This window comes from Alosa alosa, chromosome 10 (assembly GCF_017589495.1).
Source record: "Alosa alosa isolate M-15738 ecotype Scorff River chromosome 10, AALO_Geno_1.1, whole genome shotgun sequence".
Lineage (NCBI taxonomy): Eukaryota > Metazoa > Chordata > Actinopteri > Clupeiformes > Clupeidae > Alosa > Alosa alosa.
The window spans coordinates 15520737-15546663 of record NC_063198.1 but is presented as its reverse complement, the minus strand read 5'-3'; the positions used below and the strand labels follow the sequence as shown (position 1 = coordinate 15546663).

The 25927-nt window shown below is 41.4% G+C and overlaps 2 protein-coding genes across 4 annotated transcripts in view; both read right to left on the bottom strand.

Annotated features, from left to right (window-relative positions):
• Nucleotides 1-1654: 1654 nt before the first annotated feature.
• chia.1 (chitinase, acidic.1) lies at nt 1655-5714 on the bottom strand. The gene is made up of 12 exons (XM_048254805.1): nt 5699-5714; nt 5454-5488; nt 5325-5354; nt 4392-4596; nt 4084-4140; nt 3741-3906; nt 3417-3541; nt 3025-3148; nt 2619-2801; nt 2382-2498; nt 2162-2288; nt 1655-2043 (listed from the first exon to the last, which is right to left on the bottom strand). Exons 2-12 carry the CDS (start codon nt 5476-5478, stop codon nt 1835-1837), a joined length of 1368 nt encoding a protein of 455 aa, XP_048110762.1. The 5' UTR covers nt 5479-5488; nt 5699-5714; the 3' UTR covers nt 1655-1834.
• Nucleotides 5715-7847: 2133 nt separating this feature from the next.
• cntn2 (contactin 2) overlaps nt 7848-25927 on the bottom strand; it is a 40606-nt gene continuing 22526 nt past the window's right edge. For 2 of the 3 annotated variants that reach the window (XM_048255608.1, XM_048255607.1), the window contains exons 17-23: nt 25486-25556; nt 24640-24874; nt 23908-24023; nt 22814-23000; nt 20960-21072; nt 10632-10800; nt 7848-10089 (exon numbers count right to left, since the gene is read on the bottom strand). In XM_048255608.1, the coding sequence (XP_048111565.1) occupies nt 9977-10089; nt 10632-10800; nt 20960-21072; nt 22814-23000; nt 23908-24023; nt 24640-24874; nt 25486-25556 (1004 nt within the window). In that variant the 3' untranslated portion in view covers nt 7848-9976. The remainder of the gene's footprint in view (nt 10090-10631; nt 10801-20959; nt 21073-22813; nt 23001-23907; nt 24024-24639; nt 24875-25485; nt 25557-25927) is intronic. The other variant, XR_007194905.1, reaches the window with a different exon arrangement.

Genomic DNA, 25927 nt, shown 5'->3' with positions numbered 1-25927 from the left:
GTTGAAAAACATCCCAAAATAATAATTTTCTCACCCCCACAATTTAAATGGACATGGTGTCATTTGGGTTTAATGCTTCCCTTTTTTATGCCAATCTCAGGCCATGTCCCTGGGTCAAAAAAATCCATCGAAAGCTAAATTCTTTGTCCAGGTGTGCCCTTATAAAGGTTAAGCTGAGTTGTGCATGTTTGGAGAAGAGTGGAGAAAAACAGAATGAGAATTATTTCATCAATTCTGTGGTGGTGTCTTTTACTTAATGGGTATATTTATTGAAGTAATCTAAAAGTAATCCTAAAGTAATCAGATTATGTTACATGTTTTTGGTAATCCAACTGATTACATTACTGATTACAAAAATGGCCATGTAATTTGTAATCAGTAATGGATTACATTTCAAAGTAATCTGACCCAACCCTTACCATTAGTCCTGAGTCAACTGGCATGCCATGTGGGCTCTCTCACAGTCTTGTAATTTATAAATAATTGTTGCAAATTGTCCTTTAAAAAGAGTGCCCCGACCCTATTTCATCTGCGAGACATGAACATGTTCTTGCGGTCTTCTCTGTTGTACACTTAAACTGTATTCTTGACGACATAGATGTAACTTTAGACCTACAACAATGATAATAATAATTAACTATAATAAGGACTGCTGGCTAATTCCTGTTATCAGCTATATTCACTGAACTGCTTTGATCTGACTCTCACTTGTAAGGATTTGCTGTGTGTACAATAATGATTTCTATTAAAGCTGCAGTTGGCAAGATTTTTTTGATCATATTCACTGAAACCGACACTATGACGACAGTAAAATGCTAACATAAATCAGCTGGTTTTAGAAAAAAAATAGCACTTCTACCTCCACCTAGAGCCTGTTATTTTTTTGTTGCAAAAATCCACAGCTCCCGGTTTTTCTGGTCCAATCAGAGCAGGGCTGTGTGAGATCTGACTGTCAATCACAGTCTAGTGTAGTCTGGTGCGCACTGATGAGCACAAACTTGATGAGAGGGTGCTCGGTGGTAGTGGGGAGGTGCATGAGAGTTGAAACATTCAAAATTTTGGCTAAGTCCCCTCAATCTGTCAGACTTGCCAACTGCAGCTTTAAGTTGTTTATGCTGACTGCCTAATGGTACACATTGAGGGCAGTGGTCATGGCACACCTCAGTTGAATGTTTTCCATACATCTTTTTATGTTTATAAAGATGGGCTTATTAGGCTTTATTTGATGGGTCAGTGAAGAATGGACAGCAAATGAGTGTGAGAGAGATGAGGAGTGGGTTCAGGAAATGACCTCAGGTTGGACTCCAGCCTGTATGGACACTGAGGCTATATTTGGTATGGTGCTCCAACAATACTGCTGCTATGGCTCTCCGGTCTTCCCTATGTCTTGCATATCTTACATACATGTATATCTGACAGGACAACTGTTATCGCTACTGTATACCTATATCATGCCTTCCTACTGTAATATGCCTAGTGTAATAAAAAAGAAAACTCAAGCTACCTAGATACTTATAATGTTTATGGTTGTATAGATCACTATATCCACTAGCTGAAGAGCTTAGGTGTAATACATATGTAGATATGAAGTCAGGCTATGGGAAAGGACAATTAGGTCTGCCAAAGCTGCAAAGAAGATACGTCAGACAAGAAGTGACAATGTGTAACTTTTATTTCAGAATAAAAAAATAATCCCATTCTGTTACTCTTCACAGTAACATTCAGTCAGCATAGCACTTTACAAAAAAGTGATACAAATGGCCAAATATTCCGCTAATTAATGATACTGACACAAAGTTGCGTTCTTGGCCTCCAGAGCTGTTCCTGTATTTCCTTATGGATAGTCACAGCACTTGCAGGAATCTTTGTACTCTAGGCCAGGCTGGCAGCTATGCAAGTAGGTGTTTCCACGGAAACACTGAAAGTAGGTGCTGGCATCAGCAGGGTTGGGGTAAAGACCATCGACTTTACCGACACAGAAAGTGGCGATGGGGTCCGGTGTGGTAGTGGGGGCTGGAGTGGTGGTAGGTTTGGGTGGGAAACCTGAAGGAACATAGCAGACATTTTCTTAAATGAGAGAAAATACTTGTAAGCATGTAGGACAGTGTTTTTCAAAAACCTGTGGTCTTGTGTGATCTCTAGGAATAGTGTGCGTCTTTACCCAGTGAGTTGCGCAGGTGGTTGACCAGAGGGTATGTGCCATCTGCACAGAAGACACCTCCAAAGTCGTCCAGGTCAAGACTCCACACAGACGCCCCACCCAGGTTCTTCCCCCTCAGCCACTGGGTCTAATAGCCATAGCAGAACACATTCCATATTACTGTTTTCTTATTACCATACTTGCTTAAGCTAAAAGCAAAGAGATGTCATTTGTTGTGTACCTTTGCAGCAAAGCTCTCTTTGTTATCATAGCCCACCCAGGAGTTGCCATGGGTTGCGTAGGGAACCTTCTGTTCTGTGATCCAGCCCTGAATGCCAGTCGATGTGAAGGAGCAAACCTTAAAGGGAGAGAGAGAGAGAGAGAGAGAGAGAGAGAGAGGATGTCAGTGTACTGACAACGCTGGAAGCAGCGGTGCTGTTATGTGTTGATCAGACTGCACTGACAGAGAAGGCCTTACCTCATAGTAGGACCAGAAGCCAGGGTCGCGGGTGTAAGGGCCGGCGTCAGCTGGGCCGTCTGCGGGAGCGCCCAGGCCTGAGGCAGAGGTCGTCAGGTGGAAGGTGCGGCCATATGTGGGGAAGCCCAAGAGAAGCTTGTTGGCATCGGCACCCTTCATCAGCCAGTAGCTCACAGTAGAGTCCTAACAGAGGAAGACCAATGCAAAATCAGAAATGTGCAGATCTATTGTTCTGAAACTGAATGGCTAGTATCAACAGCATTCTTGAGGTAGGGAACTACATTTTCCATTACACTGCAGGATATTTTGATAATTAAGTAAGTCAGAATAGAAAACATCCTATGCATACATAACTTTTATGACTTCCCTGTGATAATTTTGCCCTAAGATGTGATTATCATCTTACAATGTTGTGGTGAACATGAGTTCCCTGGTCGAGAGAGCTGGGGAAGAGAGGGCTGTTGTGTCCGGTCCTTTTCTCCCAGGCACCATGATAGTCATAGGTCATGATGCTGATGAAGTCCACTTGGCTGTAGAGATGTAAACATGTAAACATCTCAACTGTAAACATTTAGGTTTAGGCTAAATATGTTAGCCTGGAAAATCTAAACTCATTTATTCTGGTAACTCTCGACTGGGAAACGTTTGCAACACTTGCATTGCGACAGGCACTAACTTTGAAATCATTGGTCCAGCCTTAACAATCACATCGATCAGAGATTCTTAATGTCACTTTGTGAATTCAAGTAACAGTGCCAGACATGTAGGCTGCCACTGCAGCTATGTAATCACAGGTACCTTGACACCTCTGGAACCTCGTAAGAGATATCGATTGTGGACCTTATAGATCCGACTTTGATAGAGAGTAGGAGGGGGGGTTTCCTGTTTTCCGTGGCCTCTTTCATGATTGCCTTTCTTAGTTCCTGTAAACGGGCAAGGAGCGACAAACAAACAAACAAATAAGAGTGGCGGTTAAGAGATGCAAGAAATGCTGAAATGCCATGACTGAATGGTGATTAGCTTATTTGTATTTTGTAGCTTAAGTCCTCTTCACAAACACCCTATATCAGTGATGAACTGTTTTGTCCTGCCTATCTGCACACTGTGGGTTTGCTCTCTCACCGTGAGCAGGGCAGTGAACCTCTGCTTGTCGTCCAGCGGGCTTCCATTTTGTCCAGGAAAATCCCAGGCCAGGTCCAGCCCATCAAAGTTAAAAGTTCGCAGGAAACTCAAGGCCGAACGGATGAATGTTGCACGGCCCTCTGGTGTGAATACCATGGAGACGAATCTGCAATGTGGACAGGATGAGAAGACTACTGCATGGACAAGGACCAAAAATACCTGCTACTGTATGCTGTGTCTCACATTTTTTGAACGCACTCTTAATTGCACCAAATTGTATTATGCGTTATGTAGCTTATCTCATGCAGTGAATGGATTACTTTTTTCCTTGTTTTCAACTTACGGACTGACTCCATTGACCAAGCCTCCAACAGCGAGGAGAGTTTTCATGTTAGGATTGCTGAAAAGGTACAACAAGTAAATAACTATGATAATTATGAAAACTATGAAAAATACTGTAGTTTCATTTTAGGTTAGATAGGACTGACACATGTTTAACTTACTTAGGGTCTGTTCCAGAACACAACATGATGGAAATAAATGCATGCATTATACTGTGCATGTCCATGCATGTCTTATGTTATGCATATTTTTTGATATTCCGCCCGTTTCCAGTGGTGAGAAGAACTGTCCAAAAAGGGCCCCACTTACGTCAGCTTGAGGTTGTTCAGCTGTCTGTACATGTCTTCATCATTCCACTCGACGGTCACCAACTTGTTCTCAGGACTGATGGTGGCCAAAGTGTAGATAACGTGCGTGCAGAGGAATGGGTCCACGTTGGCGGGAGTGAACTTGCCCATGCTCGGTCTGTACTGGGACCAGTTGGAGAAGTAGCACACCAGCTTGGTGGAACTCACTGGAGAGGAGGGAGTCAGATCAATATAAGCTGGGTCATTCCACGTCAATTGAACCAGGGCCCACGCACTTAGGTCTCAAAAAATTCTGAAAAAATTACCAGGTGTACCTATGTTACCCAGGAGGCACACTGTAAAATTACTCTTAGGTAAGATCAATACTTTCCAAGATACGGCCAGTTTTACAGGGGGAGGAGGGTGTCGATTTTGGTCGGCCTCTTTTTTTTGTCAAAGTTCACAAGCCCACAGCGCAAGAACTAAACCATGTAGGAGGCTCAAATTTTGCATGCTGGTACATAAATAAGAATAGTATGTAGCAAAATCGTCATGTTTGGTCTGGATAATCCTGCATGGTCATAGCTGTCCCTCAAAGTTGATACAAGTTTTATTGGAGTTTTTGGCTGCGCTCTGTTTAGGCCTTCAGAAGACATATTTGTACTCAACATAGACTCTTGATTTATTTTCCTTACTGAGATAAGTAGAAACACTCTCACAAAAAGCAATGAACAGTGTTTTACATAATTTTACAGTGTCTCCTGGATAACATAGGTACACCTGGTGTTTTTTTCAGAATTTTTTTCAGAATTTTTTGAGACCTAAGTGCGTGGGCCCTGGTTCAATTGACGTGGAATGACCCAGCTTGTTTTAAGTCCCTGAGTTGTAAAATAATTAAACCTATAGGTCTGAATTTCTATATGCTTCATATAGGATATGAATATCAGACACCTACCCATCTGCAGGGTGAGCAGCACCCCCAAAGCTAAAGAAAGTGCAGAGAGAGATAGAAAGTATTAAAATAATTGCAAACATTGTAACAAATGTATCATGTGTTGACTATTACGCTGACATCAGAACCCACCTGCCAAAACAACAAGTCGTGCCATTGAGCAATTTCTGTGGGGAAAAAAGTTATATTTAAATTAGCCTATATTATAATCCAAGGGCAATAATATACTTTGCTTCTTGTAAAGGGCAATGCCTTTTAAATTATATCATTTCTTGGCACAGAAAATCAATTATTCTTCACCTGGACTCCAACACAGTCTTTAGATTACATGCAGATTTAACCAATGTCTTTTAAAATTAAATGGGCTGAAGATTTACCTGTTTCCCCTTCTGTTATGACAATTCAGTGAGGATCCAGGAACGCTCATTTATACTCCGACCTTAATAATGGGTACCAAAGTACACCTGATAAGTCAACCATTGATCATGAATTTATATGACCCTTCATGACTATTTTTTTTTTCACATACCACAACATATCAGTGATTTACGATTCTTGATACAGTGTGATTTTCCTATCCTATTCTGAGGGGAAGTTGACATCCTTCTCTGGTTCTTGTTGCCCATTTCATTGACAGTCCCTTAGGGGCCTATTCACACTGCTAGCGTGGTGACTGCGTTACCTGTCTGTTTTCATTTTGACACCCATGTTAACAGGTTATGGTGTGCACACTGCCTGTGTGACACAAACGTCTCAGGTACATCTCGAGCCATGCTGAAAATGTGCGCATGCTAGAAATAGGACACACAATGTGACACGCAAGCGCAGGGGACGATTCCAAGGGCCCAGCACTGATAGGGGGCCCCCAGAACTCCCACTTTCCCCTGGATCCTCCCATGAATGCATATGCATGACATGACAAACGCAATCTGCCACTTTCAGCTCCCGCGACACGCAGTTTGCGCTTTTACATCATTGCGGCCTGTTTATACATACCTCGCAATGATTTTACACGCACATTGCAAAACAAATACGCCTGAAGTGGGTGCAAAAGCGTTAGTACATCTGGCCCTGAGAGAATAAACTGTCATAATGAAAACATGACAAAGCCATTTGACTATCTTGTTTATAAACGATGGTGTAAAGACTTCTTATTTTGATGACACTGACGCTTTTGAGGAATGGTCTATCCATTTAGAGCAAGTGACATGCTTTTGCTAATTGCTAATTTCTACTAATTGGTTTGAGAAATGCAGTAACTGCTGTGCAAATGTTAATAGTGATGTGAGAAAAGCACCAAAGCGACTGAGAAAAACTGTAAAACCAAACAAAACACACTAGAGAGGTACGGTAGCTCACCCCTCTCTTCAGTGCTCCCCGATAAACTTCACTGTCTTTTTGTTATTGTTTGGGGGACAGGCTGCCTCCAATTTGGAGTTTTATCCCAGTTCATGAAGCCAGGGCTATAAGAACAGTTTTTTTAGTGTACGAGAATGGAGAACCAGTGGATCGTGAGCAGATATTCACTGAATGTTACAAAAAGTGTTACGTGTTCTTCTTTCAGCTTAGGTTTGCATTAACTCACCCCCAGCTTCTAGCAAGCTCTGTGTGTGGAATCTTCAGTGAACATTCATAATTTAGTGATCAATATATTTCTAAAGACTGCCCATGTTCCCATTGTATTAACCAGTAGTTCAAGGTTATTGTCATATATAACAATAACCTTGAACTTCAGACTCTTTTGCAGCCTGAAGTGGGTGCAAAGGCGTTAGTACATCTGGCCCTGAGATAATAAACTGTCATAATGAAAACATGACAAAGCCATTTGACTATCTTGTTTATAAACGATGGTGTAAAGACTTCTTATTTTGATGACACTGACGCTTTTGAGGAATGGTCTATCCATTTAGAGCAAGTGACATGCTTTTGCTAATTGCTAATTTCTACTAATTGGTTTGAGAAATGCAGTAACTGCTGTGCAAATGTTAATAGTGATGTGAGAAAAGCACCAAAGCGACTGAGAAAAACTGTAAAACCAAACAAAACACACTAGAGAGGTACGGTAGCTCACCCCTCTCTTCAGTGCTCCCCGATAAACTTCACTGTCTTTTTGTTATTGTTTGGGGGACAGGCTGCCTCCAATTTGGAGTTTTATCCCAGTTCATGAAGCCAGGGCTATAAGAACAGTTTTTTTAGTGTACGAGAATGGAGAACCAGTGGATCGTGAGCAGATATTCACTGAATGTTACAAAAAGTGTTACGTGTTCTTCTTTCAGCTTAGGTTTGCATTAACTCACCCCCAGCTTCTAGCAAGCTCTGTGTGTGGAATCTTCAGTGAACATTCATAATTTAGTGATCAATATATTTCTAAAGACTGCCCATGTTCCCATTGTATTAACCAGTAGTTCAAGGTTATTGTCATATACTTGGGCAGTGCCAAGGCCAGCATCTGCTGTGGCTGGTTATTTAATCACACGGTGCAGGATCTGATAATGAATAAGAAAATAATGCACGCAGACCACCGCCTTGAACACAGTCCCCATGTATTTATTGAAGATTATTTACAAGTGCCATTTTCACATCGTCCCATTTGATCTTCCCGCTGACAGTCACCTGAGAGGTACTGAGGCATAGAAGATGGGCTCCCAGGAAGCAGCTAGATGACTGACCAAAACTGACCAGTTGACACAAAAGTGTCCAACATCTCTGTGTGCTGACTGAAAAGTTACACGCATGTGGAGAACAGATCTCACTTGACTGGGAATGCATCCTCATGACTCCAAAACTAGACTACCTTACAAGGTAGGCCTCAGTCGCTGTTGCAAAATAAAAAATATACACATATCTTCAGTCATGGGCGTCTGTGTGTCTGTGGAGAGCTGACTAGTTCTCTAGTTCTCAGCACTGTCAGTACATGTAGGTGACAAAGACCACAAGCAAACAAAAACAAAACCTAAATCTATTCACAGTTGTACAGAAGGCAATGCTAAAATGGCCATATTCGAATCGTCACATGTTTGAACAACTATATTTCTCTTTAAGAAACAACTAAGAAACTCAAGAGGCTTTAACATTCACGGTGTGAGTAGCTGCCTCTATCTGGATGTTAATCACATACAAAAAAACTTTTGTTATCATTAATATTACAAAAAAAGTCACGACTCACTTGAATAGAAAACCACCCTGTGTTTCATTAGGCACAGAGTTAACACTGTTGTACAAGTTTACATTTGTATCAAGAATGTCTTGGTCTTTAGAATGCAGAGCACAAGAGTGAAACACATCATTTGCTGAGTACGTTTGGGCTTATCTTGGTCCAACAGTATCCAATATAATACAGTAATTAACAAAAGTACATAAATATCTGGCATGAGTACATGACTGAAATGCTGTCTCCCTGCAATAGTGACACAAAAAGAAAATATTGAGATCCTTGTTCTAGAAAGGACATCTCACAGTCTCACCAGGGTTTACACTTTAAATAGCATTTATGGTCCCACTTTAGTAAAGTAACACCTGATTTCCAACTGGATGGCTGCCATCTTCATCCTCCATTTATTCCCACAAGGCCAGAGATGTGCAGCTACGCAGGCATGCTATCTGTAGACCTTGCTTTTGCTTCTTGCTTGCGTGTCATCATACTTAGCCTTTATTTGGGCGAGAGTGCATTGGATAAGAAACAATGTAATCTAAACCCTTATCTGGGTAGTACCTAGCCAATCAACTAATAATTAACAAGAGTATTATACAACATTTGACAAAAGCGGGGCTGTTGGGATATCTTGGATGACATTCCAGGAACTACCATGTATGTTCTGCAACAATGGTTGTAATACAGTAACAAAAAAAATATTTTATTAAAATAAAGTAATTTGAAACTATCCAATCAGTTGCTTCAAGTGATGATACACACTGCTGACTATGGGAGATGTTTCAAGTGAAGTACACAGCATAATATAAGGTTATATTACATGCAACAGCTTGGATAATGTTACTGAATTAGAAAAATCCAACAGCCTGTCCCATCCAATTCATTAATAAATCATGTATCATCTGTCACATACAAAATTAATTACAGTATAAACAAGTAATAAATAGAAAACAAAATAGAAACATCAAACAGAGCACTGATTTGCTTGAGAAAAATTCATCAGCAGGCATGGTCAAGAAGCCTCTGCTTTCATTATCAGACCCTCACAGCCAGACTGTGTTATTATCACACTTTGACCCTTACATCATATAGTTGAAAGAAAGCCATGGGCAGTGGAGAAAATAAAAGGAAACAAGTGTGGGAGGAACCAGGGGTATTTCTGTGGGGACAAACAAACCCAAACACACCTGGTTTGTTCCCATAAGGCAAGTTTCTACTGACAATATTACCTGTGCACAATCAAAGCCAGCTTCTGCTTAAATCCAATACAGCTATTAATTTCTAAGTCTAGGTTTTTGTTTGTTTGTTTTTTCTTTTATGTAAAAAACTGAATAAAAACCTGCCGGCCATTACCTTTCTTTGGATCTCCTGGTCCAAAACAACAGGATGTTTCCAACATGTCCTGTGATGATACAGGATTAGAAGCTGGTAGACTTGGGACAGGTGAAAAAGAGACCAAAAAACAAACAAACAAAAAAATAGGCAGCTCAAAGACTGGTGGAAATCACAGTTCTAGAGTGATGATGACAGAAAGTCCCCACAATGCAGCTGTGACCAGAAACAAGGCATTCTGGGAATGAATCAGGCCTGCTCTATTCTGTACCATCATTCCAGTACCTGTAAAGAAAAAAAAAAACAACACTCATCAAATACTAATACATTGGGAAAATGCATGCACAACCTCTTTTTCCCTATCAGAAACCAGTTCTACAAGAAATACTTGTATTGGAACTTAAACATGCGTGGAGGACCAATAAATGTCAATTGTGTTGACATGATGTACTTGAACAGTGCCTGGGTGAAAACATAGTAGGTCAGTTATGTTAAGAGAGGGAGGTGGTGGTGGTGGTGGTGTGTGTGTGTGTGTGTGTGTGTGTGTGTGTGTGTGTGTGTGTGTGTGTGTGTGAGGGAGGGGGTTGAGGGGGATTGTGTCTGCAGCATCTGTCTTCTCACAGAAGCGAAGCCTCTCAAATACAGTAGAGGCTGGCTCTGCAAATCAGAGATCTGAGCCAGATCAATGCCAGACTTGAGCCACAGTCACTCAAGCATGATAAGGCTAAGTTGCCAGCAGTCGGAACTCTTCAATAACATCTCAAGTTAGCCTAACAGCACTGTTATGTTATCTCAGACGTCATAGGGAGCTTGCCCTTTGTGCTTACCTGAGTCCCGGGACACAATTGTCTCGTGGGCCGCACCGTCCCCTCCCTCGCCCCATGACCGCACCTCTAGGACAACGTAACCGTTGTCTTTGGGCAGCGGCAGCCGAATTGATGTCTGACCTTTGTCTAGCACCTTTAGGGCGGACTGGCCTTCATGTTTATATAGGACCTGCAAAGGAAGCACAGGTATGACTGTTGAGTTTTTCAATTGTGTGTTGACACGTTAACTACACACAACTAATTAACTATACACACACACACACACACACACACACACACACACACACACACACATGCATACAGACATACACAAACACATGTAAGTATGTTTACACAGTAATCAAATGATTATATGTATACACACAGGGTGCCCCGCCTCTGACCTTGATATCCTCCCCTTTGCTTATTTATTTTCATCACTGGGGGGGACAACATTTATCCCCCTCTGCCCCTCATATTGATTAATGCTACAGTACTTCATATAAGGGCAATTCCATGCAAAGGTCATCCTTACCATAGAAAAAAAGTTGTGCAAACGCAAATAGAACTGTTGTTAAAATCTTCATTTAGGTCTATATTTTATTGTTTATTGATCTGATTGAATTTGATGGAGAATGACACTCTTTTTACATCATAAATATGGTGTGCAACCATACAGAAACAACATTTTTCACATGGTAATATTATACATATTTAAAAAGTGGATAAATGGACCCAAGGTTCAAACAAATTGTGTCATTCGACAAATTCCAGATTGACAAGGGAATGGTAGAGCAATGTCTATGCTCAGCTTGCCTTTAAGAGCACAACTCCTTACATTTGTAAGGCTTTTGTTTTTAAGTCAGCAAGTTCCATGGCCATGTCACATCCATAACGTTTTATAGGAAAAGTTTATGCTACACATACAGTGTTGATGCGACAATGTCCATAGTGTCTGTGCAAAGCTGATTTATATCAATGTAAAGTGTTATGACCAAATTGTGCCCCTTTCTTACTTTTAAAACTTTTCATGGTGCGTTATGGATGTGACATTATGGATGTTACATAATGTGAATTTACAAGACTTTATTATACCTCAAAGCCGATAAAACGTCTGTTCTGGTGGCATGTCAGTTTCAACGCATTTCAACTTAGTGTTTACAATTGACATTTCAAAGATTATTAGGATGATCAAAACCTCAGGGAGGCCTTGCCTAACCATTAGCAAAACAAACATAATATTAAAATACCTCCAGTGATTAGCCTAGCCATAGCCTATTTTCAAGTGGCCTAATAACGAAAATCTGAGCGATTATCTTCCTGTAACTGTCATACTGTTGTTGTACAGTAACTGGATTATCGTGTTAGCTGGTGAAGATGGCTGACTTTTCAGCTGGAGTTAACATAGCAACCTCCTTCTGTTGCAGATCTGTTCAGCCTGCCGTTCACGTCTGCTTAACACAGTTTAATTTTAAATGTGACCGCGATATGACAGCATAAGTGTCAGGTCCTCTGTAGCTAATACCCACAGAGTAACATGAGTAAGGGCAGCAATAAACTAGATGTACCACATAGTGGTACAAAATATGACCGCCTCTCAGTCCTGCATATTCTCTTCGCAAAAATAAATCACGCTTGTCAATTTGTCTCCATCTCCTACTCCTGCAACTCATGTGCATGTAAATGAGTGTGTGCTGTGAGTTTGCTTTTGTTTATAAGATAATATAATAATAATAATAATAAGCTTTATTTGTATAGCACCTTTCATACACAGAATGCAGCTCAAAGTGCTTTACATTTGAAGCATGTAACACAATAATAGTCAGTCAGTCATTATCAATCACTTTTCTTCATTGCTGGGGCTGTTTATGATCCACTCAGCAACATATCAAAATATAGAAAATGGCGTCATAAGACTGGCAGCCTTAACCCTCTTACCCCCACAAGCACGCCATATGGCAACTGTGGCAAGGAAAAACTCCCATATTCCAGGAAGAAACCTTGAGCAGAACCTGACTTAAGTCAAAGTCAAAGTCAAAGTCAAAGTCAGCTTTATTGTCAATTTAATAGGGGGAGCCCATCTGCTTCTGGCTGGCTGCGCCCTCCAATAGCAGCAGATGTAGAATAATCTGAAAAAGTAGTCTACAGGATAAGATGAGTTAACTAAAAGCTTTGTTTTCAGATCTTTTTTTAAAAATATTTACTGAACTTCGCCTGCTTGATGTACAGAGGCAGGGTGTTCCATAGTTTGGGGGCATAATGGATAAAAGCAGCTTCTCCACTTTGTTTGTGGAGCACTTTGGAATCACGATTAAAAAGATTAGAATTGGATGATCTAAGTTTCCTTTGTGGTTGATAAGATATTAAAAGCTCAGAGATATATGAAGGTGCTATGCCATTCATAGCTTTGTAAGTAATTAACATAACCTTAAAATCAATTCTATAGGAAATAGGGAGCCAGTGCAGTTCAGCCAACACAGGGATGATGTGTTCTCTCTTCTTAGTCTTAGTTAAAAGTCTAGCCGCAGAGTTCTGTATGAGTGCCAATTTCTTTAGATGTTTTTTGGAAAGACCAGTGAAAAGTGCATTGCAGTAGTCTAACCTGCTAGTGATAAAGGCGTGAATTAGTTTTCTGCATCTTGTTGAGTTAAAAGGGCCGCACTTTGGCAATGTTTCTCAAGTGGAAATAGGCTGTCTGAGTAACTTTACTGATATGGGGCTTAAAGCTTAACTCTGCATCTAAGATGACACCGAGGCTTGTTACTTTTGGTTTGACCTGGTGCGCCAAGTTCCCCAGATTACTAAGAATAATATCTCGCTTTAGTTTTGGTCCAACCAAAAGTACCTCTGTTTTGTCATCATTTAGTTTCAAAAAATTGTTGCTCATCCACTTATTAATGGAGGTTAGGCATGCAGTGAGGGAGCAAAGGCCATCTGGGTTTGTTGGCTCCACAGAAATATACAATTGGCTATCATCTGCGTAGCTGTGGAAGTTTACATTATGCTGACTTATGACGTTTCCCAATGGAAGCATATATAGAGAAAATAGCAGGGGACCAAGGCAGCTCCCTGGGCCACACCAAAAGGCAAGTCATGTTTTCAGATACATGATCTCCTAGACTGATATAAAAATCTCTGCCAGTAATGTAGGTTTGAAACCAGTTTAGAGCATTATCAGATAAGAGTGTGTGTGTGTGTGTGTGTGTGTGTGTGTTTGTGTGTGTGTGTGTGTGTGTGTGTGTGTTTGCATGTGTGTTTATGTGTCCGCATTCATGTGGGTGGGTGTTTGTGTGTGTGTTTCTGTGTGTGTGTGCATTCATGTGGGTGGGTGTTTGTGCATGTGTGTGCTTGCCTGTCTGTGTGTGTGTGTGTGTGTGCCTGTCTGTATGTGTTTATGTGTGTGCAAATCACAAATGAGTGGGTTGGGTGGTGTGATGTGTGTTTGCACTAACATATACCATAAATATTTTGTTATCTTGCCTGTTGAGGTGTGATAGTTATTTGTCTGCATTCATGTGGGTTTCAGGGTGTTTGATGCAAAAGAAAAAATAAATGTGTTGTTGTCTTATTAGGTCCTGTGGATCTTAGTGGGCACTGAGGAAGCAATAATTTCATCGCTAGTTTTTCATGATTGCTATTTCAATTGTTTCATATCAAAATTCACTACTTAAGTATGTGTTTTATGTAGTTTGTCGAGGACTGGTTCAGACACGTCACATCCATAATGTGAAACCGTCACATCCATAGCGCCAGTTTTTCCTGCATAATGCATTACGAAAATGATGCATAGTTTCAAAAACACACTTTTTGTGTTCATTCAAGTCTACATATATCATAGTTTCGGCAGTTTCCTTCAAAATTCACAGAGTTTGTAGAAAACCTGTAATCTCTCACAAAAGTGTGTCCATTTCATGTCACATCCATAACGCTGATGAAATGCCTTGTATTCTTAGGATGAAATTGATTATATGAAATTTGAGGATTTCTCAGTATTCAGAGGACAGAGGTTACATTAAAAGTTATGCAAATTAATTGACTGATACTAATTTTGCCCCCACTCTAAGGCATTTTGTTAACCAATATGAGTACAATTGTCACATCCATAACGCTGGAACGTGAGAACAGTCTAGTACATAATAATCTGACATCAGAAACGCACCGTCAGGGCTCGTGCTGCTCAGTGGCGGAACAAGTCAGAGCCGGGCCGGGGGCGGGGCACATGACCGGGCCCTTTATTAAACTCATCATAACATTATTTTACAACATAGGCTACACATGTCCGCAACAGCGGGTCTTACAAGCGTCAGCGCCACGGAGAGCAACTATGTAATTTGTAAGTCCATCGAACGTACATGAAGTGTAACCAAGAGAACAACAACAACATTAGGCTACATGACCCCTAATAATAAAACGACAATAATACGCAGCACTATTTGAAGGGCATACGACGAGCCCTTAAGCTCCCGCGAACTTCGTCCACGATGCTCTGTGTATGTCCATTTTCTTTGCTCTCTCATTCTCTATGGACAACATGGCAAGTCCACTCAGTCTCTCCTGTCCCACTGTGCTCCTCAAGTGGTTTTTAATGATCGTTAACATGGAGCAGTGCCGGCGCTCCGCACACGCACATCACGCACTGCGCGTAGGGCACCAATGTGCCTGGGGGGCACCAATAAAATCTTGGTCGTGAAAAATCATCACAATAGGCTACTAGTATAAACAAATAAAATATGTCTAAAGCATGTTAATATGCAAAAGCAATACAAATGTAATAGGCCTAGACTATTAGTCGAGAAAAAGGTGAATCTCCTGTGCGTCCCTCTCTCCAGTCTCGCTCTGGTGCCCCCCTCCCCTACCTCCCAGTGGTCTGTTCGATTACGCCTCAATCTTTAGGCAGACACCTTTGACATGGCCTCAAGAGTCGGGGGCGGAAAAAAGGAAAAAGAAGAGGCATGATTGCAGGTAAGACAATGTTTTAAATTTTAAAAAATGTTAGTTTTGTGGCCCTTGCGTGTATGCATGTCTGTGTTTTAAACTTTGTAACGTAAGCTCCTACTAGTCATGTTCATGTTCAAGTGTTACGTTGACTGATGCTGGCTAGCTAGTTATTTTACGTTGTGGATATGGATATGGATTATGGGTTATTGAATGCACTCACACTGTTTTCTGTTAACGTTAGCAATCGGTGCATTAGACTAGCAATCCTTCCTCAGGTTGCTAGCTAGCAATGGTATTTCCGATTATTCTTAAACTGGGCTTGCTATTTCTTTTAGCCATCAGATATAGTCAGATAACGTTAGCCTATTAGTCTAGTTTGCTTTGCATTTCAGGACGCTTTTTCGGCGTTTGTTATCAATTATGATCAAACGATCTGATTGTGTAGTGAAAAAGTAACGCTACAAGTGACACTTTCATAACGTAGGCCTAGATGAGTGGGAAACGGCTCTTGTTAAGGTGAACTTTGGAAAAACCCTGTAACTAAACTTGATGTGATTTTGCCAAATTAGACAGCTTTAGATAAGTTTAGTTGTTGTTCTATGTGGTTATTTTCAAGAGGTTCAAAGAGGGCGACATGTGTTGGTGGAACTGCAATTAGAAAAATCATGTTATGTTCAAATTATGTACAGAATTATTATATTGTGCCTAGACCTCTTTTAAAGGTAAAATAGAGTTTTGAATTTTACATTTTCACATAGTGTCACATGTAGGCCTATATAAACCTAAAAGACTAGCCTAATGTGTGCAATATCTGTCACATCATATATGTATGATGGTTCAATCAAAAATGCATTTCAGTAGAATCCCTGAATATTTTGTCTTGTATTTCTGAATGCAGGGTCAATGCTAAGATACATGCAAGGAGCAACTCAAGGCCAGGAGGAAGAATTAGATCAACCATCAGTTCTAGTCCACAACACCAGCCACCAACCAGCTCTGCAGACTCTGCAACAGCACTCAGCCCTGACCAACAATCATCAAATAGCCCAGGTACAGATACAAGTCGACACACAACCGCATCTGCTTCTGAAGGCAGAGTGAGTCCTGTCACTGAGGGGCCATCAGCAAGTGACACTGCAGAGACATCTGCCCCCTCCAACTGATCCTGCTATATGGTCAGCTCACATTTTAGATGCTGATGTGTGGAAATTGTGCGGAGAGGGCCTTTTAAAGTCAGCTCTGATTTTGTAAATAAAGAGAACCTAAGAAATTCTGAATGGTTGTTATTCCTTTGGTGGGGGTTGGGGGCTTGGGGGCACCACCAAGCATTTGTGCTTAGGGCACCCAAATGGCTAGCGCCGGCCCTGACATGGAGAATGAGCGCTCAGAGGTTGCAACGGTGACGGGAAGAGTCAAAAATAAAATTAGGGCGGTGCAAATCTCACTGAATGCAGAAGTTACTGCTGGGTGGTTGCATTGGCGGAGCGAGGGGGTGGGCTTCAGGGGCTCAAGCCCCGAATCTCTTTTTAAAAGCCCCGAATATTTTTGTTGTATGTGTTTTCAATTTACAACGATTCTAATTTCTAATTTAACTTCCCCTCGGTTTCTCTATAAATGTTACAAAATGTAGCCTACTATTAGCCTACAGAGCAAATATCCCTTACTTTCAAAGCCCAATATTGATAGATAACCTGATTTCCCACACGATGAGTTTAGGCAATGCCAGAGCCTAGATGTAGCGGTTTGCGTCATAAACCTGGCAGGAAAATTCAGAGCGGCGCAGTCAGTTTAAACAGCAAGCCGGTAAGAAAAACTATTGTCAAGACATTAGGCAATTAGGTTACTGTACCCCGGAATACAAAAATAAACTTCAGAAAGACAGAAAGTTTGTTGTACTGTATTCTGTAGTCTGTATTACCTGTTGTCAGTTGAGTTCGTTCAATTCATTTATTGTAGGCTAGTAGCCAGGCAAATATGAAACGGAGATGTAACGTGGCTACCGGCGAGATTTTGAACTTGCATGTTTCATGCATTTTAGGGCAAAAAATACCATGGGATTGATGTGTTCTCCATTTGAGGAACGTAATCAATTGCGGACGTGCACAGACAGCTCAGACACAGAGCGCATAGTATAGGCCTAGGTTAGGCTACTTTCACTTTCTAGAGCGCATTCATTAGGCTACGTAAAAGATGCTTCATACCAAAACAACGATCACACATTATCAAATGTATCATGACAAAGACTTACTCTTACTCGATTAGAAAATCGAAACCAAAATCGTGTAAGTGTTCTCTCATTGACGCCTGTAGGAGACGATCCAATTCCGTAAATGTTGCACGTCGTAAAGTTCAATATAAGAGTTAAAATAAAGCCAGCCATACAGCAGAACATTTTATTCAATATTTTACACCTACTAAATCATCAAAGTAAATTTCAAAACTTTTCAGCAACCGTGAGTCATAACTCGTCCTGACTGGGGCAACCCATATAAGCCTAATACGTCCCACTCTGCTGAAAATGATTGAAAAGAAACCGTTTGCATGAGCTCCTCCGGCCTTGTGCCGTGAGAGAGAGGGCCCGTCGCCGGGCTCGCGCACTGGCCCCATAAAGGTCCGCACCCCCTCAAGCTCCGCCCCTGGTGCTGCTGACACAGTAGCTGCATGATGATGGTTAATTTGGCCTTAATCATGCAGGACATTTCAGAATGTCGACTGTGTAACTAATCATAAATGGCTAGTTTCAATAGAAAAGTTAGCTGGACAAAAAAAAAAAATAAAAAAAGGATACAGTGCAGCATATCATAATTTAGAACCTTCAAAATCAGATAACTGATGCAGCTGAGATGGAGGACAACTCGACGTAGAGTAGGCTAGAACATATTGTCCAAAGCAACTTACATTAGGTGAGGAGATATTTGCTGAATGTCACAAAAAGTGTTACATATTAAAAATTGCTTGGCATCGCTTATTCAATGGCTCTACCGAACTACCTGTAGTTTGCGGAGGACGAACGAGAAACCACTCGTTTGATAAATAAGCCAGTAGGCCTAGTGGACAAATAACTTTCAGAAATAATATGTAGCCTACTGCAAAAACAAATGTTGGTGGCTATTTACTGTAAACTATCTAGCGGGTGTTTTAACAGCTGCAAGAAATAGAGGCTTCATGGTCATGGCCCATGTTCTGCTTGTAAATTATTTTCCTAAAACTCTAAGTTGCCCTATCATAAATTCACTCTCCAAACTCTTCACTGCACTGTAGACAATTAACTGACAGTATGACAGTAGCCTAGACTATGTATTTTCTGTACAATAAACATTTTTTTTTTCAACTTTTGCAATATTACGCACTACGGAGGCAAATCTGCAGGAGAGAGAATGCCCGTACGCAGCGATTACAAAATGTATAGGCTTTGTAGGTTAACAACAAAGAAACAAAGGCAATTCACTAACTCAAGGCTTCAATGGCATCATATACAACGTTTTTTACACAACAAAAACAGAAAGGATGGAGGCAGCAGGTAGAGTCATTTCTCATTCTCTCTTTATTTACGTTATTTTTTGATAGTTTTCGTGTTATTCTTAGTCCCTTTTAACGTTACTGCTTCCAAGTCGGCTGATGTCGTTAACGTTGGTCCATTGGAAGCTCAAGCTTGCTATGGCTAACGTTAGCTTTTGCCCTGGACTGACATTCTTCCATCCATCCATCCATCCGTGAGCGGTGCTGCACTTCACTGTCTGGTCGAGGAGATGTCTCGGAACAGCTGGACCTACTCTGCGAAAGATCTACCGCGGCCGCCGAGCTGCTGCAGACCTGCGAACTGCCATCTGTAAGATCGCCCACGACTTCAGACGGTTAGGCCTATGCCAGAGAGGTTAAAGCGGAGCTAGACTGCAGTCTGTTACAAGTAGCACTAGGGCCTACTAACATCACTTATTGAAGGCCTGTTAAAGGCACACTATGCAGGTTTTTTAGCTTAATATGCAAGTTTTTTAGCTTAATTTACCTTCATTTACCAGCTTCAGAGTCATTGGAATGGTTATATGACTTTTTTCGGGTTGAATGGTGGCCGTCTCGCTTCCCCCTAGCGCCTGTGAGCGGAAAAACCACCCTTGCAACTGTGGGCCGGCGGGCCGACGGCCTCAGTGTCAGGAAGTATAACGAGTGTAACGAATTGCTTTACTGCATTCAAATACACATACACGCCAGGCACCGGCTAGAAAAAGGTAGCGATGGAGTTTCTCAGACATTAGTCATGACAGAGCACGCGAAAAATAAGCAAAAACCGAAAAAAACAGTAAGGAAATTGCCAATACTGCATAGTTTACCTTGAACGTTAAATCCTCCGGGTTGGTCTGAAGACAGCTGTAGCTACGCTATATCATTGCCATTGGACTGAGTGGGACTAAGTTAACATGGACTGTTCTTTATTTTAATTTCTTATTTATTTATTTATTTATTTATTTTATTACTTGTTAATTTTTGTTTGTTGTCTGTCTTGTATGTCTACCATTAGGTGTCTCGGGTACGCTGGCGATTACGCCGCTCCATCAGGCTTGTGTGTCTTTGTAAAAAAAAATGTTTTGTATTGATGTCACGGGAAGGCTGGCGACTAAGCCGCTCCGTCTGACATTTTGTCTTACACGTAAATGTCTAGTGTGTAAAGCGACCTTGGGTGCTTTGAAAGGCGCTATGTAACAAATAAAATGTATTATTATTATTATTATTATTATTATTATTTTTCAGATGGGCAAGAACAAGGTATGCTCATCAAAACGTACCCTAAGCATTAGAGGAGCTGATTATCATACCGAAAGAGCACACTCGCTGTTTAAAGTCATACACCAAGGTAAACTAAAGGTAAATGTTACAAAAGTGGCAAAATTAATATAGGCTATTGTTAGCCATGAAATTACTAGGCTATGAGTCATTTTTTTTTTTGTGGGGGGGACTTATTCAAAATCACCCCCCCCCATGTTTTTTTTTTTATGCGCCTCTATAAGGAAGAGGGCTTAATTGGCAGTCTTATTAGTTGCTATATCTCATATCTCAGTCCTAAATCAGAACATTATACCAATTAATTGTGCTGGTGACTTTTATTTCATGATGATGTGGCACGCATGTTTTGTGTTGGTGAAATTGATTACTGTAATAAAAGTCCTTTTCCGTTTATCTCCATTTCATCTCTCCAAATGAAAGGTTTCAGACCGGTAAACACGTATGATAAAGTACAAACAAAGTGTTCATGGGAATAATCGAATACAGAAATGACACCAATTTGCATAGTCTGCACACACATACAAAATTACATAAATACACATGCGCACGCGCGCATGCGCAGCGCACACACACGCACACACACACACACACGATAAAGATACTACTGTATATGGCCTAGACATGCCACTCACCTTGTAGCCCAACACTGCTGATTCATTATCCATGGCCATCACTGGATCCCATCTCACAATTACCCATGATGCATCTGTTTTCCAGGAGATGTTGCCAGGAGGACGGTTGGGGGCTGTGAATGAAGTAAAAAGAGGGCTTTGTTTTTTTTAAACCTAAATGACGATTGTCATGTTGTACCAAAATCAAAGTGAGACACCATTCTTAGTCTCACTGAAATCTAAATCTACTGAAACTAAAGTGCAGTACTGTCTGGGGATTTTCTACACTATGTGTGGATAGGGGAGAGTTCACTTCAGCTGCTTATCAAACCTAATAATCAAAATGTTATTACTCTGATAAGAACAAAGCATGGGCATAGTGGACATCTTATCTATCATCATATCTATTTGTTTATTGCAATCTTGGGAATCTGGCACACCAGGTCAAATCAAACAGTAACAAGCCTAGGTGTCATCTTAGATAAAGAGTTGAGCTTCAAGCCCGATATAAGTACTGTAAAGTTACCCAGACCGCTTATTTCCATCTGAGAAACATTGCCAAAGTGTGGCCTTTTTTAACACAAGATGCAGAGAAATTAATCCATGCCTTTCACTAGTATCACTAGAAGGTTAGACTACTGCAATGCACTTTTTACTGGTCTCCCAAAAACATAAAGAAATTGGAACTCATACAGGCCCTGCTGCTAGACTTTTAACTAAGACCAAGAAGGGGGAGCACATGACCCCTGTGTTAGCTAAACTCCACAAGCAAAGTGGAGAAGCTGCTTTTATCCATTATGCACCGTAGCTACTGTATGGAACACCTTGCCTCTGTACATTAAACAGGCAAATTCTGTAAACATCTTTAAAAAAGACCTGAAAACATACCTGTATACAAGAGCTTTTAGTTAACTCACTTTTATCTAGCCTATTTCTTCACATTATTTTACATTCTACTGCTGCTATTTATGGTTATGGTAATAACATAATATTTAAAATTTAACAGGAACAGATTAACATGTGGTCAAACTATTTACAGGGTCTTCCTATTTTCACTGCATTAATATTGTATGTGTTGTTGTCTATCTCCTTACCATCTTGAGAATTCTCATTTTTACTTAATTCTAAATCTCTGATGTTTTATTTATTGTTTTGTTTGTATTATTACATTTTGTTCTCTCTCTACTATTGTGTTAAATGTTCCAAATGTAAAGCACTTTGAACTGCATTCTGTGTATGAAAGGTGCTATACATAAAGCTTATTATTATTATTATTATTATTATTATTATTATTACAGGATCACATCATTTTACTCTGCAGGTTTAGCAAGTCCACTGTGTAATTGCTCCATCCAAAGCTGAATACCTGCTGAACCAAAAACACACATCTTCCCAACGCTGCGGGGGAACTGAGGAGAAATCTCCAGCCATCAGCAGACCAAATAACAATCTGACAAACACAGGGCTAAAAAAAGCTGTTGTGAGCTTTAACAGTGGCTGATATCAGAGAACTTTACTGCTCAGGGGCTAAAAACAACCTGAAATAACCTGTCGCTCAAAATGGGCAAGTGATCCATCCTGGGAATGCGTTCACACCCTTACATTGGTCACTCCACTCTCATTTATCCCTTCAGGCTACACAGATAACACAATGAGGACACCAGAAACCCTCTTGTTACAGGCTAAGGCTTGGTCACTGACAGGTGTGGTGGTGCAGCGGTATCGTCATCACCTGACAATTGGCCTCGGACCTGCCCGGACCTGCCCTTACGAGCCCATGACGCTTTGCTTAAATGCTTCTGCTAAATACCACTCAACTTTAACTTTTGATTGCTTAGCGCTAGCTGTAAGTGTGTGTTAGCTGGGGGGTCTTACGTGGTTTGCGGGTAATGATGGTGGTCCTGGGGGACGCAGGGCCGGTGCCGGCGCTGTTGTAAGCCAGCACGGTGACGTGGTAGAGGGTGCTGGGCCTCAGGCCGGCCACCCGGGCACTGGTCTCCAGCCCGGCTGTCCGAACGCGGTCAGCAGCAGCCTCCCGCTCATGCTGGCGCCAGTAACGGATCTGGAGAGAGGGAACGTACGAGTGGCAGGTGACATTTGAAAAACAGACAGAAAGTAAAAAAGCAACAAAGCAACAAAGACACTCGAGAGAAAAAAAGAATAAAAAAAAAAACACATGGGTCATATTGGTCTTTTTCAGGGCACAAAACCAGGAAGTAAGGCAACAGACAGAAACTACTTGGTCATTTGTCCAGCAATCTGATTCTTAGTCCTAACTGTTTCATTGGGTATGAAGGACAGTGAATAACAAAACGGCCCATGAGGCTACAATTTGTATCCATCAATGGCCCCTGGGTCTCCATTGACCTGTCATGTTGTGGTGAAGTACATAGTACATCTACCGTTAAGGTGGAGTACAAAAACTAAAAAAAAAAAAAAAAAATGCTGCTAGTAATAGCTGCAATATAATTCTGTGTGAAGAATGGTGGAGAACAACTCTTATCAATTGTCCCTCTGCATACAGTACCACTGTTTCAGTTTGCATTCACTTTTTTAAGCGTGTGTGTAAAGGATAACACAAAGTAAGGACTTACACTGAAATCTAAATCTATTGAAACTAAAGTGCAGTACTGTCTCTACACTATGTGTGGATAGGGGAGAGTTCACTTCAGCTGCTTATCAAACCTAATAATCAAAATGGTATTACTTGAAGAACAAGACATGGGCATAGTGGACATCTTATCTATCATCATATCTATTTGTTCATTGCAGCAACTGCGACATTGCTCTATATTTCTGAGTTGTGATGATGAGGTATGATTATGGTGTCCTCATCAGTGAAGGCAAAGGAGGGAATAAAATAAATATTTCCCCATTATCATTATATCATTATTAGTGTTATCAACTATCGCCCTCCAGGAGTCCGAGCCCCTGGGGAGATGACTGGGGTGTCTGGGGTCTCTCCTTACCTCATAGCCCCTGAGAATGCCGTTGGTGGGCAACTGCTGGACAGGGTCCCAGGACACCTTCATGTCAAAGGCAGACAGGGCCTCAGCGCTCACCCTGCGGGGGGACACTGTAGGCTCTGGGGGAGAGAGAAAGAGAGAGAGAGAGAGAGAGAGAATGAGAGAGACACAGAAACAGAGACAGAGAGAGAATTTATTGAGACATTTAAACACCCAAATCTCTGAAACATTCTGAGAGGTATCAGCAGTTTTTACTTCTGTTAACTCAAAAATAATACCATTACTAACATAGATACTCAAATTTAACATAAGGCAGTGAGCTTTTTTCTAGTCCAGTTTGTCACTGTGTTCTTTTAAGACCAGTAACCGGTAGGCCTACAGCGTAACATAAATACTGTACATACGACTACGCCGCTCCATCCGGCATCGTTTGTCTTGTTATGTGTCTTGTTTGTTGGAGCGCTTTGGGTTGCACTATGTGCATGTTAAATGCGCTTTAAAAATAAAACTGATTTGACTTGACTTGACATGCACCACTTTATACATGCATGAGCTTTAGCAGAGTGGCTCTGACCTCTTGTGGTTATGATCAATATTGTGTATACCATACAATAAAGATTTAATGAGCCCTGCTTGCATTTTCAGTGGCATGGCAAACACAGGTTTTCAATGACATGGGTTAGATAATATGACACTAATCTTATTTGTATAGACTCTCCTTTAACTTTCCAGTACCTTCTTCAGCAGAGTACACCTGGGCGACCTGGCTGAAGGGCCCTTCACCCATCCTGTTGTAGGCCTTGATCTTGACCTCAAACGGGCTGTAGGGTGTCAGGGTCTGGTTGGTGTAGACGAAGCGCGAGGACTCCACCCCTGGCACCCGCACAATGGTCCAGGCCTGGGTGTTGCGCTGCCGGAAAGCCAGGATGTAGCCAAAGCCGTCTCCGTTCTGGTACTCCCTGGCCATGGGCTACGAGCCCAGGAGGTGGAAATTGGAGCAATGGAGAGACATATCAGACGAGGGCTTAACAAGACATATGGATATCTGTACAGGCACGAGGTCTAAGGTGTCAAGCGACATCTCAATATGACTGAAGTAAGATGATATAACAAGCTTCTGTATCTCAAGCTTCTGTGGGGCAGCCGTGGCCTACTGGTTAGCACTTCGGACTTGTAACCGGAGGGTTGCCGGTTTGAACCCCGACCAGTAGGCACGGCTGAAGTGCCCTTGAGCAAGGCACTTAACCCCTCACTGCTCCCCGAGCGCCGCTGTTGTTGCAGGCAGCTCACTGCGCCGGGATTCGTGTGTGGTTCACCTCACTGTGTGTTCACCTGTGTGCTGAGTGTGTTTCACTAATTCACAGATTGGGATAAATGCAGAGACCAAATTTCCCTCACGGGATCAAAAGAGTATATATACTTATACTTATACTTATCTCGTTAGAGTATCAATTGAAGCTCACACACATTTCTTGGTCTTTCATACACACTTTCTCTGCACACAAATCTCTTTCTGTACAGTGCACACACACACACACACACATACACACACATATTCAGTATATGTAGTTAAAAACACACCGTCCAAGTGATGATGAGCTCATAGCGATCGCCACCTCCCCCTCCTAGTCCACTTGGTGCCACGGTGGGAGCTGCAGAAGAGACACACTCATCAACACCAGCAGCCTGACATACAGTATAGCCTCACCTCCACAGCTATGCTGATTGGGCTTTTGCAGCTAATGCAGATACATATGATATGTCTTTGGTCATTCATTTAATTCAGGAAAGGATTAAAAGTAACAATTCAGTTACAGTTAAACAGGCCTGACGGAGTTTAAAACTGGTTTACAGCATGTTCCTGTTCTGCAGCACATAAAGGACAAAGATCACATCATAGTACAGACATGAAAGATCACATCTAACAAATGTGAGTGCATATTATACTGGTTTGAAAATCTGTAACAGAGCAAACTTTCAAAGCTCAGATAAAATGAACAGCCCACGAGGGTGGGCCCAAGGA

Excerpts from the sequence above, each read along its gene's own strand:
- chia.1 (XM_048254805.1), bottom strand. The coding sequence starts at position 5,478 with ATGGCACGACTTGTTGTTTTGGCAG. Across the intron at positions 3,907-4,083 it reads TTGGTCAATGGAGTCAGTCC|ATTCGTCTCCATGGTATTCA; the intron begins GTAAGTTGAAAA and ends TCCACATTGCAG. Across the intron at positions 2,499-2,618 it reads GCTTCTGGTCCTACTATGAG|GTTTGCTCCTTCACATCGAC; the intron begins GTAAGGCCTTCT and ends TCTCCCTTTAAG.